The 16,124-nt window shown below is 35.5% G+C and overlaps 1 protein-coding gene across 3 annotated transcripts in view; it reads right to left on the bottom strand.

Moving 5' to 3' along the window:
• The window catches only part of LOC106065847 (sodium channel protein type 4 subunit alpha B-like), a 189,130-nt gene that overhangs the window by 53,981 nt on the left and 119,025 nt on the right, over positions 1–16,124 (bottom strand). For 2 of the 3 annotated variants that reach the window (XR_008776829.1, XM_056022745.1), the window contains exons 8-12: positions 13,659–13,743; positions 6,436–6,564; positions 5,908–6,002; positions 5,044–5,253; positions 4,876–4,936 (exon numbers count right to left, since the gene is read on the bottom strand). Coding sequence is in view for 2 of the 3 variants with exons in the window: in XM_056022745.1 (XP_055878720.1) it covers positions 4,876–4,936; positions 5,044–5,253; positions 5,908–6,002; positions 6,436–6,564; positions 13,659–13,743 (580 nt within the window). In the remaining variant the exon portion in view is untranslated. Of the gene's footprint in view, positions 1–4,875; positions 4,937–5,043; positions 5,254–5,907; positions 6,003–6,435; positions 6,565–11,919; positions 12,002–13,658; positions 13,744–16,124 lie in introns of all 3 variants that reach the window. The other variant, XM_056022746.1, reaches the window with a different exon arrangement.

Below are 16,124 nucleotides of genomic sequence, written 5' to 3'. Positions count from 1 at the left end.
TTTGTAGACAGGCGAAGCGATTTATTTCGCCACACTCTCGCTTGGAGGCGTCCAAAAGCACGACTATCCCTGATCACACATCAACCTCTCTTTAAAGCAATGCGTCATTTGATACTAAGCTTCCCAGACAATGTGAAGTTATCTACCACTTTAAGGGATGTCTATGCGCGGTGATCTTTGAGCTGAGTAAGTTTTATTGGGTGACTTCTGGAACATGACTTCTGTTTTACCGAGGTTAATAGGTTAACCAAAAAAAATTCGTTGACCGCGAGCTGGATATCGCAGTGGACCTCGAAGGTTCAAAAGCCCCGCGCTAATTCTAGGTGTAAATTATAATAAAATTTATATATATATATATATATATATATATATATATATATATATATCATGGGCGTAGCCAGGGGGGGGTTCTTGGGGTTCAAACCCCCCCCGAAATGAAATCCCCCCCCCTGGGGGGGGGAGTCGGAATTTAGTAACTGATTTTTTGCTTTAATTTTGTTTATTTTAGGTGAGATTTTAATACTAAACCATCACTTTCCCTAGCAAAACCAAAGGGGTTTTAAGTTTAAAACCCTCTACCAGGGGGGGTTCGAGTTTAAAAACCCCTACCAGGGGGGTTCGAGTTTAAAAACCCCTACCAGGGGGGTTCGAGTTTAAAACCCCTACCAGAGCGATTCGAGTTCAAAAACCCCTACTAGGGGTTTTGAGTTTAAAACCCCCTACCTGGGGTTTTTGCAGTTAACTCCCCCTCTTCTATAAAACAAAACAAAAAAAAAATGCAAACGAAAATCCCCTAATTCCAAGAGCACAGTTAAGGAAGATTTTGATTTTTAAAACCCCGTCTAAAATTTACGATAAACCCCCTCTTTAATATAAAAAAAAAGCTAATTACGCACTCAAAATGTTATGAGCGTAGATAAATGGGTTTTGACTCAGTTTTGAGTTTAAACCCCACTTCAGTGGGGTTTGAAGGTAAAAAATACCTCTTTTTAATAATAAAAAAACAAACAAATTATACACTAAAAATGTTATGAGTGTAGTCTATGGGGTTTTGAGTTTAAACTCCCCTCCAGTGGAGTTTGAAGCTAAAAAGTACCTCTTTAATATAAATAAAAGAAAATTACTCACTCTAAAATCTATGAGCGTAGTGAAAGGGGTTTTGAGTTTAAACCCCCCGCCATCTTCAGTGTAAGAAAAAAAGCAAATTACGCACTCAAAATGCTATGAGCGTTGCCGAAAGGGGTTTTGAGTTTAAACCCCCATTCAGAGGGGTTTGGTGCTAAAAATACATCTTCAATATAAAAAAAAAAAAAAGCAAATTACACACTAAAATTATTTGAGCGTAGCCAAGCCAATCGGGGGTTTTGAGTTTCTTCTACAGATGGCTTTTTTTTTTTAAAGTTTAAAACCCCTCCAGATGGTTTTGAGTCTAAGATCCCCCTACAGAGCATTTTGAGGTTCAAAACCCCCAACAGAAGATTTTGACGATAAAACTTCTCTTTTCGATATAAAATCTAAAGCAAACTAAAGTCACTTAATTCCAAGAGCGTATTCAAGAGAGGTTACACATTTTTACCAGTGGCAGGGCTCCATTAATAAACTGTAGTGAACAGTCATCTACCGAAATCGAAAAACACTAAATATAGCTCAACAAAGATGGCTAAGACAGATTTCAGGAGTCAGTTATAGAGATCGGATCTAAATCAAGGAAATCCTATGCCGAACTGGGGATCGACCCCTTAATAAGATTGTGAGAGAACGACGTATGAGGTTTGCGGGACATGTTCTCCGACAAAATGAATTACACATAAGAAGAGTTGCAATGATATCCTAGTACAACTTGACGCCACTCATTCATGGAAGTCCTAATGGTAGTTGGGAAGAGGCTTCAGACATTACCAGTGACAGATTTTTATGGAAACTGCTTGACGTCAAATGCTCCAAACGGCGTGGGAGGGTCTAAGTCAGTAAGAATAGCACATTAGGTTTTTAAAATAAAACTTTTTAATAGCATTAAAATGGACTGTAGATACCTCAGAATATGCATTTTGTTGGCTTTCCATACCAGAAATAGTGCTTGGCGGCGGGGCTTCGCCCCGCGCTGCGGAGCACCTGGCGCTCCCCAGACCCCCTTGCTAGTTATGGTGGGGAGTCTACAATTTTATGGAAACAGTTGGATGGCAAATGCGCCGAACGACGAGGGAGGGTCTAAGTCAGTAAGAATAGCACATTAGCTTTTTGAAATAGAACTTTTTAATAGCAGGAAAATACACTGTAGATACCTCAGAATTTGCATTTTGTTGGTTTTCAATATCAGAAATAGTGCTTGGCGGCGGGGCTTCGCCCCGCGCTGGAGGAGCTCCTAGCGCTTCCCCAGACCCCTTTGCTAATAATGTCGGGGAATCTACAATTTTTTCACTAACTCATGGGAGAACCTATTCTAGAGGGGCACAATAAACGTCTTCCGAAAGAATGAAGGGTCAGAATGTAATAAAGATTATGTACACACACATACACACACATAAAAACATACAATTTTTTTTTCGCGGGGGAGGGGGGGTCGGGGGGGGGGGAAAATTCACCCCCCCCAAAACCCCCCCCGAAAAAAAATCCTGGCTACGCCCATGATATATATATATATATATATATATATATATATATATATATATATATATATATATACACGAATTGCTCGCTTAAGAATATAGGATATAAATATATATCCAAGAATTGCTCGCTTAAGAGTATAGGATATATTGGATGTGGGGGGTGTAATATTATAATATTATCCTGCGCATGACGTAATGATCAAAGGCCAAGGTTTGGTGGAAGTAGTGAAAATCATTTGAGAGATAGAAGTGCGATTATAATAACTTATTAATAATTATGACCATGCCGCTAACTTTTCATCAAAGGCCGAAGTGTGGTGCAAGTAGTGGAAATCTTTTGAGAGAAAGACGTGCGATTAGAAAAATTATGACCCCGTGCGCTGATAACTTATCATCAAAGGCCAAGGTGTGGTGGAAGTACGACCATGTTTCTTGAAATTTTTAGCCTTGAAATAAGGTTTTATTTTTTTTTTTCTATTAAAGGCTGACTTCACCCATATCAGGATAACACTTTTTTACATTACCTCTATATTTAATCATGTTAAAAAGTAAAGTTGTTGTATTAATGGCATTTAATTTTAATTTTATTCCCATCTAATGTGTTACACTTTTTGTCATTTAAATAAAAAAAATGAATGTATAAAATACTGCTCATTTCACGATTTTTACAGTTACTATTTGTTAGATAAAATGATCAGATGATGAAATGACCGGGGGATGAAATGACAAGAGGATGAAATGACCGGGGGATGAAATGACCGGGGGATGAAATGACTGGGGGATGAAATGACCAGAGGATGAAATGACCGGGGGATGAAATGACCGGGGGATGAAATGACTGGGGGATGAAATGACCAGAGGATGAAATGACCGGGGGATGAAATGACAGGGGATAAAGTGACAGGGGATGAAATGACCGGGGATGAAATGACCGGGGATGACGTGACCGGGGTTGAAATGACAGGGGATAAAGTGACAGGGGATGAAATGACCGGGGATGAAGTGACCGGGGATAAAGTGACCGGGGATGACATGACCGGGGATGAAATGACCGGGGATGACGTGACCGGGGATGAAATGACAGGGGATAAAGTGACCGGGGATGAAATGACAGGGGATAAAGTGACCGGGGATGAAATGACCGGGGATGAAGTGACCGGGGATGAAAAGACCGGGGATGAAGTGACCGGGGATGAAGTGACCGGGGATAAAGTGACCGGGGATAAAATGACCGGGGATGAAATGACCGGGGATGAAGTGACCGGGGATGAAATGACAGGGGATAAAGTGACCGGGGATAAAGTGACCGGGGATGAAATGACCGGGGATGAAGTGACCGGGGTTGAAATGACCGGGGATAAAGTGACCGGGGATGAAGTGACCGGGGATGAAGTGACCGGGGATGAAATGACCGGGAACCCAAATCATCAACATAACAGAAGCGGCCGGGCTGCGTGATATGTTGTATGTTATATATATATGAGATATGTTAAAATATCAATCAGTAGCTTATATCGTATAGATATGTAACTAATTATGTTAACAAACTGTTCTAGTAGTAGTCGTGCTTTTAGGTTTAAGAATTGGTTTGCATTGGGCGTGTTTTGTTGTCAATAATATTGTGTGTGTTTTACGTCACGCTTAGTTCCCGTATTGTTCTCTAGGGATAGGCGGAGAGTGTGTTCAGTCTATAGATTCTGTCTTGCGCTACAACGGTACGTACAAAAGAAATGTATTATAATCAAATTGATATTTCGGTACTGGGGGGTCGTTAATGAATGTTCTGTGATTTAGCAGCATCGCTAGATCTCCAAGTAGCCTATTCTATGTTTCTGGGTGTTAGGTTGGGGCTTCGACGAAGTGTGTGGTTCTGAGATCGCCCAAGCAGCCGTCACTGATCACGTGATTAGTTTGAGTCTTACATCTCCGTGTTGAACTATTTGGAGCCACCGGGCCGTGTGGCCGGAACTGAGTGTGCGTGCGTGAGGTGTGTTCAATTGTACAATTAATACTGCATTAACTTATCGCATAATTTGTACATAATCTGAATACTAAGTATTTGTATTTAGTATTAAATATTGTTTTGTTTTTTTAATGATCGTTGACCACTTATTGACAGTTCGGTTATTATGCAACTTGGTTTGCGGTTCTTATTCGACCGCAGGAAGGAGGTGTTGAACGAGTGGGGTGGGGGGGGGGCTATTGCCCCTACCGATCCTCTCCCCCAGGATCCGCCAGTGACACATATAAATCTATATATCCTTACCCTGCACCACTGTTATTCCCACAAACTCTATATGTTTCTAAGCCGCCATTTGGCCAATTCTCTGGAGAAAAAAAAATGTACATTCGCTTAACATTTTAGATAAAAAATCTTTGATTCAAATTGTTTTTCTTTAAACAAAATTGTCAACCAGTGTTCGAGAATACTAACTTGTATCATTGGTGAACTCGAAATATTGCTCGTGCGTGACGTTCTCCCCAAAAACTGCAAAAGGATTCCGAACACACTTCTGCCGCAGTGAGCCCGAGTACAACTGCATGCCGACCAGGGCAAAGATGGACAGGACAAATATGGTCAGGATCATCACATCGCGCAGACGTCTGACAGCCTCTAACAAGGCACCGACTATAGTCTTCAGACCTGTCAGAGAAAAGAGCAGCGAGCCTGTCAACTGTTTGATGAATCGTTAGTCTCAATTACAGCATTGTGTTTTCGTTTTCAAACTAAAATATTTCAACCGAAAAAAAAAGAGTCCCTCGAATTTTAATTTACACATCTATGTCTCATAGAATTATTAATGACCATTTAAATTTTTCGAATTTAGCTATTGCTTTTTTTTTCTTTTTTTTTTCTGGCTGAGTCAGGCAACCGTTTCATGCTTTAATAAATGTTATTTGATAAGAAAGAGTCTTTATCTTTGTGTTACTCTAGTTCAGCGGTTCTCAATCTTTTAAGCTCGGCGACCCCTTTTCACAATATCCAACTCTGCCTCGACCCCCCCCCCCATACACACACATACAGCAATAGAAGAATAGACAACAACAATCCTTTTTTTTTTTGATGGTCTTAGGCGACCCCTGGCAAATCGTCAATCGACCCCCAAAAGGGTCGCGACCCACAGGTTGAGAACCCCTGCGCTAGTTAAAAAAAAAAAACCACCTTTTTTGTTGCCTTTTTTTAGTATCTTTAATTTTTTTTATTTCTTTTAATTTTTTTTTTCGGGGGGGGGGGGGGTGGGGTTGTTGAGGGATCCCAAACAGAAGATGGACTCTTCTAAACATTGTGAATGCTAACCTGGGATGACAGAGATAGTTTTCAGGGCTCTCAATACACGAAATGTTCTTAGGGCTGACAGGTTCCCAAGCTGCTTTGCGGCCATCGTCATGTAACTGTCAGAAACATTTCAAAGTATATCGTCATGTAACTGTCAGAAACATTTCAAAGTATATAGAACTTGACAAAGAATGCAATCAAACTAAACGTATAACAATTGGCAATAACAATTATGTTTATTTACACTGGAATCTATGCATAGCTTATGTTTTGTGCTTTCATCTACAGCTTCTGCAAGACATTTTTTTCCCCATCATGTTCAGTACCCTAGGAAATCTCGATACACTTATCTTTTTTTTTTAGTGCTTTTAAGCTATGGTTACTTCAGTGGCGTCGCTAGGTGGTGATGCTAAAGGCAATAGAATCGAAAGCAGCGCTGAATTTGTTGTATTACTTTGAAGCATGAATTGAAGTTGACTTAAAAATTTAGCTACCCACCAAATTCAGATACTTGGCAGAAATGAACACGAAAAAACACACAGAACTTACGCTATGGAAATAACAAAAAAATCTAGCCAGTTCCATGGATCTCTCAAGTAGGTGAACGGCTTTAAAATAAAGCCTCTAGATAACATTTTTATACAGGCCTCCACTGTATAAATGCCAAGGAAGATGTGCCTGCAACAGATTGTATAGCTGTGTTATCTACAATCCTATTCATGCTCTTCTTCAACAAATCATTTGAAATATTTGTACTATATTAACATTATTATTTTTTTCTTTCTTTGAAGTTGCAATGTATTATGGAGATACTTATATGATGGAATGGTTCGTATGTAGTGCATTTGGAGTCTTCCATGGGAGGTATTGCGTTTAACAATTTTTTTATATAGACTTTTATATTGTTTTAAAACTAATTTACAAATTAAATGTATATGTAAATAGATTTCTAGGTTACTATAGGTATACATATCTACACTTACGGAATTAGATGCAGCTTCAACTATTTTGAAGTTTGAAGAAATAAGCTAATTAAACATTATTATTATAGCTTTTATATAGCGGTCAGAGCGCTTTTGGTCCAATCTCATTTGTGGACCTTTAGGCGCTCAGTAAACACAATCTGCCTGAGTCGGGTGTCGAACCTCGAGCCCCCTTCTAGGTAGCCAAGCCAAGAGCATTTGGCCTCTCGACCACCACGCTTCCCACTATGTTTAACAAGAGTTAAATTAAAAACTAAATAGATTTCTAGATTTGAAAATAACAAATTGTATAGAAGCTTTAAAGTTTAGATGTAGATTTAACTACTGCTTAATCAGTTTGAATACAAGCATGAGCTCCTGCAATGGGCATTAAATTGGTTATAGAAAGTTACGAGTTCTCGCCCTTGATCTAATTCACTTAATCACTACGCGTCCTGGTCGTCAATTAAAAGAAAATGAATCACCGTGCCTTCATTTTTGCTTTCTAGTACCGGTACTGTAGAACATCATTATCCGGATGTCAAGTATCCGGACTGTCTTTTTGTTGTTGTTTTACAGTACGGTATGCAAGTGGTCTTGCTGACGTGAAGCGAATATTTCTTTCAATAATGGGAGGCTACTTCGTACAACACTTTGTGCCCCTGTAGATTTTACTAGAATTTTATGTTTACGTACAGCGCGATACCCTCGTAGGAGTTTTATCTACACTGTTGATGGAAAAGACCGTTTATAATATTCCGCATTAAGTTATCCGGACGATAGATTATCTGGATAGACACCTTTTCCAATTAATCTGGATAATTGACGTTCTACTGTCAGAAATACAAGCTGGTAAGCTTTCGGATGAATCCATATCTAAAAAATGCGTTTCGTATTTTCTTATCGTATCTTATATATTACAGACGTTACTTCAAAAAAAAAAAAAAGATAATTATGTCCTACGAATTTCATGTGTCAATCTAGTCATGCATGTTAATCAACTCTGTTAAGTCTAAGTTTTCCTGGCTAGGGAAGAAGGACCACATGTAGGCCTACGATTTTTTTCACCAGCGTATGGAATGAGAAAGGTCTCTTTATCTTGTGTCTTTCTGAGTATTTTATTAGTTGTTTTTTTTTATATTTGTAATTTATGGTTTAGTGTTTTATAGCTACTTTACTTTTTATTCTTCTGTCCTGAAGTATCTCTAAGTTTAGTGATTTTACTAATGGTGTTAATGGTGCAATATTCGTTTGTTATAAATCTCACTGCTCTATTTTGTATTTGTATAAAGTCCTATCTCTGAAAGATGTGGGTATTTAAATAACGATTCTGAGCCAAAAGAATGATATATTGAAAATTTCACAAAAGAAATGTAAGATAATAATTATTTCTGAATAAATAAATAATTGTAGTTTAAAGGCAAAATCATGAATATGTTTTTATTGATTAGCTCTAACATGCAATATGTAAAAGAAACATTGAAATTAGGAGACAATGAAAAAAAAAAACTATTCTAAAAATTTAGTGTAATTATCACATACAAAAATAAAACTATAAAAAGATCGTTACTGCTAGAAAAAAAAAAAGAACAATTTTTTCAAATGAGATTTATACGAGTTTAGACTATAAAACTTGAAACAATTTTGTTTCACCTTAATAAAAAAAATATGCCTACCAAAAACCTTGTGCCATACGTTCAAAATAGATTAATTAACTCTTTCTCTCCGTAATTATTTTGTTCACATTCTGACAGAATTCTTCATTTTGTTCATTACTTTTTTTACTACCATATGTTATGATTAACCTTTAATAACGTTTTCGCTAGTTACCAGAAAATGTTTTAGTTAGTAATAGAGCTAAAGGGAAATGCATGCTTTTTTTTCTAGAACACAAAGTAACGTTTATAAAATTAAACATTAATTTAATTAAATGAGGTCAAATCAACGATGGTATCGTCAATTAGGAGAGAAAGAGTTAATGAAAGTGTTGTTATTATTATTATTTTTTTTAATCATTTAGATGAATCAAGAGCTTGCATGTAAAATTGTATCTTTTGGAATGTCCTAAAAGCATAGTTTTTTTTTTCCCCACACTTATATCATGCATAGAAGCTTTATGAAAAAAAACAACAACACCATACATATATATATCATGCAACATTAAAAGAAACGTTTTTTTTTTTTTTGAACAAACCATTGAAAAACAAAAAAATTGTTAATGAATTCAAAAACTGCATTTAAAAAAATGGAAATGACTCATATTGTAGATCTAGTTTGCCCTGAAACCCGCCGTCTGTTGACTTGGTCTCCGCCTAAGTTGCGAAAAATCTTACAGAGAAATAACTAGGAATTTGCACTTGCATACACAAACTAGTTGCATTATTTCTGATTTCTATGTTATTTCAGTGCTGGTCTAAATAATTCTTCACTTCTCTTTTACACTGTATTAATTTGAAAGCAAAGTTTGGCCTGTAGGGTTCAACAACAAAATTTATGAACAATTGTAAGATTTAGTATGCGAGTACTTATAAAAAATATTCCGAATAAGGTAGACCTATTTTATGTAGCGAAAAAAATGGTTATATATTTTTATAGTATTATTTTAAGTAATAGCGAAAAAGAAAATCTATATATTTATTTTTTAAATATACGGTTGGTAGATGAAACATTACATTGTATTTTTATAGCAAATACAATTTCTGACGTCTATACTAGGCCTAAGTGAGGATAATAAGTATGTCCAGATTCAGCGCGTAATTGTTTGGAAAAATGTTTTACCCTAGAAAACACACACAAATAGGGGCCTAAACGGAAAGCAAACATATTGTCTAAAATTTCCATTCAGCTTTATCACTGCCTATTTTGGTGACACACAAATCAAGTCAAGTCTACGTTAGAAGACACGACACACGAGGCTTATTTTTTTTTTCTAAATGTAAATCAAATTAACTATGTGACAAACTATAGTAAAAAAATATAATAAAATATACTATTTTATACCAATACTAAGTTTTTTAAAAATATATAGGCCCTATATATGGGTGTGGGAGAGGGAAGACTAAATCTATATAATTAGAGAGTTGTAAAAAGTTTGTCTCTTATCTTCTTATCTTATATAATACAGACGTTACTCTCAACAAATTATCATAAAATAAGTTAAGATACATTTCCTAATGCAATACAGTTTTTTTTTTATTTTGCTTTAGAATTTGTTGTGGGTAAAAAGTATTGAAGATGAAAAGATTTCTAAAAACACGAAATGCTGTTTCCTCGGAAACAATTATACAATCTCATGTAATAAAGAATTTTTCTTATCCTATTTTTTAAAAAATCCTATTCTAGATTTTAAAGAAGCGATTGACTCACAATTGTTACAGGAAGTCAGATTTACTGTATAAGCAAGCATGAACTATATAATAAATAATTATTTTGAAATTACATGTATAACGTTGAAATTAAGGATACATTAAGGTTGAAATTAAAGCTAAATTGATGTTGAAAGTGGAGCTAATTTAATGTTGAAAGTAAAGTTAAATTAATGTTGAAAGTAAAGTTAAATTAATGTTGAAAGTAAAGCTAAATTAATGTTGAAAGTAAAGTTAAATTAATGTTGAAAGTAAAGCTAAATTAATGTTGAAAGTAAAGCTAAATTAATGTTAAAAGTAAAGTTAAATTAATGTTGAAAGTAAAGTTAAATTAATGTTGAAGTTAATGCTGAGTTAATGTTCAAAGTAAAGCTAAATTAAATCGTTCTATAGTTAGCAATAAAACAGTTTTTAACAAGAGGGAAATTTTTTTTTTAAATATCTTTTTCCAAAATAAAAAGTAATTGCTCCCATATTTAAGAACAGAAAAAGATCTATATTCAAGGCATTGATGAAATATTGTAACTAGTTGATCTATTAGTCCTAGTTTACAAAAAAAAAAAGTTTAACAGAATCCACCAGAAAAGGTTGTAGAGGCTGCAAGCAAGCAAAGTGTCAAGTCTAGACAAGAACAAGAGAACACAGACTAGTTGCTACGCAAGGATGTATTGAACTAATACGCTGTTCAGAATATTTAAAAAAAAATGTCTGCAAACTAAACATGGCTGAATATTTCAATGGGTGTGTAGGAAAGTGATGGAAGAGTGTTGTGGTACATCCTTGCTCATACAACTAAAACATAGCGTCATTCCAAAAAGGTGTCCAGGACAAGAGTTGGAAAGACTAAACAAAAGGGGTATACACACACAAGTCACATGATATACAAAAGTCACATGACACAATATTGCCATCCACCACGTGGTAGTTCTAGTGACATTCAACGAATACAGAGCGTGCTACTGAAGGTGGTGGTGGGGGGGAACTCAACGTGCTACTGAAAGTAGTGGGGAAAGACTATTTGATTGGAAACAAATCACTATGTAGGTGGCACACTCAGAAACTGGTGATCATGGTCGGCCACTTTTACGCATCGCCGCCCCTGTAGGCTTCATCCGATCTGATACAGTTGAGACATATGGTCGCACGGTCAAACGTTATAAACTGTACAAGATTTATCTATGCATTTAATTAGTCAGAATTCGTATCAATATGTTAATATTGCACAGCCTTAAGTCATAATAAAACACTATAGTGCCTTATATCTGACCAAGTGTTTAGCAGACAAGATGTCTTTAGTTTATTAACCGCATATTAGAATAAATAAATATAAGCTTATGCATTTCAACTAGCTTTCAAGCGAGTTTAAAAGTAGACTTATTTTCGAACTAAATGTTATAGTTTGTCTACATTTTGTGCACGGCACTTTGTTGACTCGCGTGTATATACTTTAAAAATGAAATTTAAAAAAAAATATTCTTAAATGTTTTTTTTTTTTTTTTTTTTTTTTTTTTTTTGTCTTTTTAAAAATAATTAATAAGAGCGAAGAGTTTAATCTTTTGCTTTTAAAACAAAAAAAGTCTCAACACTAATTTAATTTTTTTGTTCACAAGAGCCGGATATGTCAGTTACTGGGACGACGGCGTCTGAAACATGAAAACAAACAAGCTTCAGTGAGGTCAAACCAGGAGAATGTAACCTCTACTTACTCCACGTATTCCGTATTATCAGCTTTAGCCATAAAGACACAGTTGGTGATGATGGTGACCATTACGGTCAAACTAAAAAATGTTGTTCTGTTAAGGAAACTCAAGGCATGTACAAAGTATCATTGGACTCGTTCATACAAGTCCGTAGATCTAAATCTAGGTCTAGATCTACCTGTTGTGAGAATTAATGTAAAAACAACGACAAAATAATATCAAAAGGAAAAAAAAAATTGATTGTAGAGTTTGATTTATATTTTAGCTACACTTATAAATCAAAATTATCTATTTAAAAATGCAACAAGCAATACCTAGTTACAATGGAGTTCTTATTTAGCAGAATTTAAAATTTATAAGTTAATATGAATCATACATAATTGTACATATAGAGACAAAATGTGTAAGAATGGAAGAAAATCTTTCATTGTAAGGTATAGTAACATAGACAAGTTATAGAAATATACTTAAACACATAGAAACTATCGTTCGCGACACATGTTTTTGTGTTTACTAATAGCTTGGCAAAACTTATATTACTAAACAAGTAGATTTATTTCAAAAATAAAGAAAGTTATTTTAGTAAACAAGCAACTTGCTAAAAAAAAGGATCTAAAAAGTATCCTATTGCTGTGTATCTCAAGTTAAATATGTGTCTCAAGTTAGCTGTGTGTCTGAAGTAAGCTGCGTGTTTCAAGTTAGCTGTGTATCTCAAGTTAGCTGTGTGTTTCAAGTTAGCTGCGAGTCTCAAGTCAGCCGTGTGTCTCAAATCAGCTTTGTGTCTCAAGTTAACTGTGTATCTCAAGTTAACTGAATGTCTCAAGTTAGCGGTGTGTCTCAAGTTAGCTGCGATTCTCAAGTTAGCCGTGTGTCTCAAGTTAACAGAATGTCTGAAGTTAGCCGTGTGTCTCTAATTAGCCGTGTGTCTCAAGTTAACAGAATGTCTGAAGTTAGCCGTGTGTCTCAAGTTAACAGAATGTCTGAAGTTAGCCGTGTGTCTCAAGTTAACAGAATGTCTGAAGTTAGCCGTGTGTCTCAAGTTAACAGAATGTCTGAAGTTAGCCGTGTGTCTCTAATTAGCCGTGTGTCTCATGTTAGCTGTGCGTTTCAAAAGATTCAAATGAAAAAATTAATGTTATTTAATGTCTGAATAGAGTTAAACTAAAAGCACCGAATTTAAAAAAAAAATCCACTACTTACTGACAATGTTTTTGAACACAAATCGAACAAATGGGTCTAAATGCTTATATAAAACATGGTTGTTAATGATATATTCAATAAATAAAATACATAAATGAACGTAAATTGCACAAACAAATTAAGGATAAAAGTAGTTATACACCAATATAAAGAGGCAAAAAAAGTGCTGGATTAGGAAAGATGTCAATATAAAAACCAATCAAGAAAATGTGCGATAATTGGTAGAAAAAAAGGGCATGGAATTGAAGAAACACCTATAGGATTAAAACATTACAGGGTCGGCATGACATTATTGGCCTTTTGGCATAGCAGTTGATACATTCCTTCTGCTCAAATCAATCATCATTTATTTTGAGTTCTCTCTCTCTCTTTTTTTTTTTATAAAAGAATCTGTGAGAAGGATCAGACACAACTGCAACAAAATGCCCCTTGTGTTATGGCGGCCCCAGTTGCTATGACGACACCGATTATTGGATTTACTCAAGAAGTTTAAAAAAAAAAAAGTAAAATGAAAAAAAAAAATCCAGCTTGCACCCATTACTTACTCAACTTCGGGAGGCGGCGACCAGGTGAGGGTCATAAAGATACAGTTGACTAGAATAGTCAGCATCACAACGAGGCTAAAGCCAGTGGGCAGTGTTAAGAGAAAAAACAGACATTAATGTTTCTCTGTCTGGTGCATAGGTCTAGTGAAGAGAGTGGGGAGAGCTGTGTCTGTGAGGATCTCAAGTCCCAACACGTAGACCTGGTTCAGATCCCCAGCTCTTGTCTACTTACAGAATCTAATCAAGGTGGTGACTTCATTAGTCACTTTCTAAACGATCGTCAAGACCCAAGATCTTCTAATTCCACCCCCTCCCCTATGTCTATTCATAAGAGGAACATAACGTTGTCATTTCTGCCTGTCAGTTTTACTTGGTTTTTTATTTTTAACAAAATTGTTCTTTAATTCAGCAGGGTTATCACATTATTATACAAGTATATATACCCACCAATAATCTTTCCTTAAACACTTTTTTTTTATTTTACTTTATCGTATATACACTTAAAAAAAAAAAAAAGAAAATTTGTCAAAACTTGTGATGACAATGTCGTCTCAATTGGATGATGCCCTACTGTGACGTTATGTTTGGATGCCTCATTCTGCATCACGTTCTAGCTACACTGAAGCGTGTCACTCTATTCTTTGTAATAGCAACTTGCACAATTATTGATACATTATAATCATTGTATTGGATGCAACTGTTATCAATCACTTATACATACGTGTGCATTATGTCAGAATGAAAAAGTAGCTAAGAGTAAAAACAACGGAACAAAATTATGCTACTATTCTTGAATTAATTTTTTTTTTTTTTTAGAGTTTCATTTTTTTTATATGTTAGTGTCGTAAACAGTTTACAATAACACACTTTCGTCTCTGGCTATTTATTAATAATATTTGAACCTAACTGGAATTTTTTTTTTATATTTTGGATTATTTCCCTTCCTTTAGCTGTCATTAAAAAAGGGGAGATAAATGAGAATTTTTACAAAGCAGAAGAGAAAGAGTTTGTGTCGACTAGATACTACAGAGAACATGAACAGAAATAAAACATGAAATGTATATCTGTGTGTTCATGCAATAGCCAAAACAGAAAATACTGAACGTGATCAGGGAACACACTAGGGACACATTCTCTAGAGTTAAGAGAGACACTCTTCATCTATTTGAACACAGAAACATCAGACGTGGCACGGTCTACATCTACTGAATGATTCATTGCCATAGTAACAAGTCTGACAATCATAATGGTATCCATTTGAACAAAAAATAAGTTGTTTTTTAGGGTACAGGGCAGCAGAACAGATTTTTATTGCTCTGACCCTTAACTAAGATCTTCTACTCACATTTATATAGGTATTCCTTTTATTTCCGAGTCATTCGCCTTCATTTAGACCCTCATTTGAGAGCCTTCTTTAAGAGCCTCCTGTGAGTATTTATTATCCTATACATTGTTACTGAGCATAATACATAGCTAGTTTTTGTATGCGTTACAAATGAGACACAGCGGTTTCTAATGCTCTGGCAATAATGTTAGTTTGAATTTCCATTACAAATGGCGGTCTGATATAATGTGTTGTGAGCCTTTTCACGGTGTCCTGTGTAGAGTGTTGACTAGGCTAACGCGGAGGTAACTTCAACAACTACAAGTAGAACACGGGCGAAATCTAACAAATTAAGTTACAAAATAGATTTGGCGCTTACAAATGTGGGTTTGTTTATTTTGAATTATGCCGTACAGCTTAGCAGACGTGAAAATTAAAAACACAAACTAGAAAGAGAGACGAAATAACAGTAGTTGACATTTAGCGTCTTAGGAGTGTTATGTACTAGTTTAGAGAGTATGTTAGTTTCTATAGACAAATATAGTGTGTTTTTTTTTAGCGACGGTAAAAGTAGTGACGTAGTAAGACAGACGAATGACGTAGTAGACTAGGCGAACAAGAAGAACAATATGGCGATAGCGTAGAAGAGGGTTGTTTCGGATAATAGTTAGATAAATAGCGACATTTATGAAGATTGAAGACTAGACATACTTCCCAGTTGTAAATAAATGTGTCATTTGCAACTGTAAAAGTCTTTATCAAGTATTGTTAACCTGTAATGTTATGTGGCTAATCTGGAGTAATTAATGAAATAGAAGTCACACAAGATATTAGCCCACAACAGGAGGCAGTCGAATTTTTCCATTAAGTACATGAGTTATTTTGTACAGCTACGACAGTTGGCGGATTCCCTCTATAGTTACTTTTAATGTTCTGAATTATCAACACTCTTTATCAACTCTCTTTATGAACTCATTTATTGTTGGACTTTGCCTATGTTCCAACATTTGCATATGTGTTGTATTACTATGCCGTCTGAAATTACCTTCTCTTTAGCCTAGCCAATACTCTACGCAAGTCACAGCAAAAAGGTTCACCATAAATGCATGTCAATCGACTATCAAGATCAAACTATATGTGTC

The sequence above is a fragment of the Biomphalaria glabrata genome, chromosome 3 (genome assembly GCF_947242115.1).
Source record: "Biomphalaria glabrata chromosome 3, xgBioGlab47.1, whole genome shotgun sequence".
Lineage (NCBI taxonomy): Eukaryota > Metazoa > Mollusca > Gastropoda > Planorbidae > Biomphalaria > Biomphalaria glabrata.
This window is presented reverse-complemented; position numbering and strand designations above follow the sequence as displayed.